Source organism: Capsella rubella, unplaced genomic scaffold (assembly GCF_000375325.1).
Source record: "Capsella rubella cultivar Monte Gargano unplaced genomic scaffold, Caprub1_0 scaffold_4, whole genome shotgun sequence".
Taxonomy (NCBI): domain Eukaryota; kingdom Viridiplantae; phylum Streptophyta; class Magnoliopsida; order Brassicales; family Brassicaceae; genus Capsella; species Capsella rubella.
The window spans coordinates 11,033,006-11,035,705 of NW_006238920.1; the positions used below are offsets into that span (position 1 = coordinate 11,033,006).

At 34.3% G+C, this 2,700-nt stretch overlaps 1 protein-coding gene across 1 annotated transcript; it reads left to right on the forward strand.

Moving 5' to 3' along the window:
- Positions 1 to 451: 451 nt before the first annotated feature.
- Positions 452 to 1,982, forward strand: LOC111831031 (trihelix transcription factor GT-3b). Its single transcript, XM_023784523.1, has 2 exons — positions 452 to 918; positions 1,204 to 1,982. Exons 1-2 carry the CDS (start codon positions 595 to 597, stop codon positions 1,780 to 1,782), a joined length of 903 nt encoding a protein of 300 aa, XP_023640291.1. The 5' UTR covers positions 452 to 594; the 3' UTR covers positions 1,783 to 1,982.
- Positions 1,983 to 2,700: the final 718 nt, after the last annotated feature.

The window sequence follows — 2,700 nt, forward strand, 5'->3', positions numbered from 1 at the left end:
GAGAAAACGATAGAAAGATCCACATCCCTCCTGATCCACCGGTCAATTCCTTTTACTAAACTCTATACAAATACTTTAATACGCTAATCCTCTCTCCTCTATCTATATTACCAATTAAAATCAATAATTTAAACATATACTAGTGTACTAAATTATCTTAGATATGACACATCTACCGAAAGCTTTGTTCTTTTTAAAATGTTTTTGTCAAAAGAAAACACTAAAAACAGAGACAAAAAAAAAGAAAAGAAAAAAAAGTTGAAAATATTAGAAAAAAAAATCCAAAGACAAGAGAGAAAAAAGTAAACGCGTATAACAGATGGCGACAGGAGAAAGGAGAGAGTGGAGAAGAAGAAAAGAATTGTGATATCAAAGACTTCTTTCTCCCGACGTTTCACATTACAAAACACACAAAACCAAACTACAAAAGTATATTGTAATATATTTTTTTTTTTTCATTTTTCTTTGATCTGGAAAACAAAAGTGAAAGCTTATTCAAAGATCACAAATAACGTAATCTTTTTTTTTTTGCTTTAGAGATCGTTTCTTGATTCTGTTTCTCTTTTTATTTTTACTTCTTCTTGATTCTTTCTTATGGATGGACATCAGCATCATCATCAGCTTCACCACCTTCAATACCTCAACAAGCATCATCTTCAACATCCTCATCCCCAATCGCAATCGCAGACGCCAGAAATAGCGTCTCCGGTTGTGGGTGGGGATAGGTTTCCACAGTGGAGCGTTGAAGAGACGAAAGAGTTGATAGGGATAAGAGGAGAGCTAGATCAGACTTTCATGGAGACTAAACGGAACAAGCTTCTTTGGGAAGTTATCTCTAACAAGATGAAAGACAAAAGCTTTCCTCGTAGCCCTGAACAGTGCAAGTGCAAGTGGAAGAACCTCGTCACTCGTTTTAAGGTACCATATATGTATTTATCTTCTCTTTCTCTTTATTTCGTTGTGGATGTGTTATTATTATCTTTAATCATCTTGTGTTATAATTAATCTTTGCATGGAACAAATAAATAATTCTTTTTTTTTTTGTGACCAGGAAATTTTAATTTTTATAATCCATACTCTTTCCGGGACAGAGACAAAATTTTAATCTTGTGTTATCCATATATTATCTTCCAAGTAGTTTAGTTTGTATATATATATATATGCATATAATCTCATTAGTGATGTATTGCTTAATGTTTCTAGGGGTGTGAGACTATGGAGGCAGAGACAGCGAGACAACAATTCCCTTTTTATGATGATATGCAAATTATATTTACCACTAGAATGCAGAGAATGCTATGGGCTGAATCCGAGGGAGGAGGAGGAGGAGGAGGAGGAGGAGGAGGGGGAACAAGCGGGACAGCGAGAAAGAGGGAGTATTCTTCAGATGAGGAAGAAGAGAATGTGAATGAAGAGCAAGTAGATGTCAGCAACGACCCGAAAATCTTAAATCCGAAAAAGAACATTGCGAAGAAACGAAAAGGCGGTAGTAATAGTATTAATAGCAACAATGGTGTAAGAGAAGTTTTAGAAGAGTTTATGAGACATCAAATAAGGATGGAGACTGAGTGGAGAGAAGGATGGGAGGCGAGGGAGAAGGAGAGAGCAGAGAAAGAAGAAGAATGGAGAAGGAAGATGGAAGAGCTTGAGAAAGAGAGAGTGACAATGGAGCGCATGTGGCGAGATAGAGAGGAGCAAAGAAGGTCGAGGGAAGAGATGAGAGCAGAGAAGAGGGATTCACTGATTAATGCATTGCTTGCTAAGCTTACTAGAGATGATTGATTCTCTCTAATCTTTCTCAACTATTCCTAAACTTAGATAAGTACATGTTCTTTTATATGCTTGTTTGGGGTGTAGTGTAGGTTTCATTATTTGGTGAAGGAATAGTTAGTTTATTCATGGAAACACACTCAACACTCGTATATTGTTTGATGTGAGGACATTTTGAATTTTAGTGAGACCTCAGTAACAATTTAACCCCACATTCTTTCTTTCTGATATTTACATTTTGGTGAGCCAAATTTACTTTCAATGGTATATTAATGGGTTTAATCAGTAATTAGCATAACGATAATTGTATAGTATTTGTAATGAGAATGTAGATGTCAAGAAAACATAAGGTGCCAAACGTGCTATGAATATTGGGACCATTTAGGTCGATCGTTTCTAATATTTACTTCTTCTTTATTATCTTTTGATGATGAATCATATCTAACATGGCAGAGACAATACGTGTATGCGTGTGACGTTCCTTACCCACATAATATTGTTTTGATTATTTTGGATTTCATTGTCATTTGTAATTTACGTTGAAGGACATTCTTTGATATGAATACACATTCTATTCTAGGAATACTTTATTGGAATATTCGGTTTTTGTATAAGAATACGCCTAACTATTTTAAGGCTTCATAATATTTTTGAATCTGAATTAGATAATTGGATTATTCAGTATTTTTCAGTCATTTAATATAATGAATGAAGAAAGAAATATATAATTAGGAACTGATGACTCAAGGAAATTTCAAGATATTTTAATTCGCAAAAAGAAAAAATGCATGGAATAGAAAGATCAGTGGCAGACATATACTTATCTTTATCCCACGTTTGGTTTGGATCAAAATTTTGATGTTCTTTTCTTTGTTTTTCATATCAACGTGGTAATTTCACCCCAAATCTATCTTCATGGCCCATACATAT

Coding starts and splice junctions, on each gene's coding strand:
- LOC111831031 (XM_023784523.1), top strand. CDS start 595: ATGGATGGACATCAGCATCATCATCAGCTTCACCACCTTCAATACCTC. Junction 919..1,203: donor ACCTCGTCACTCGTTTTAAG/GTACCATATATG, acceptor TAATGTTTCTAG/GGGTGTGAGACTATGGAGGC.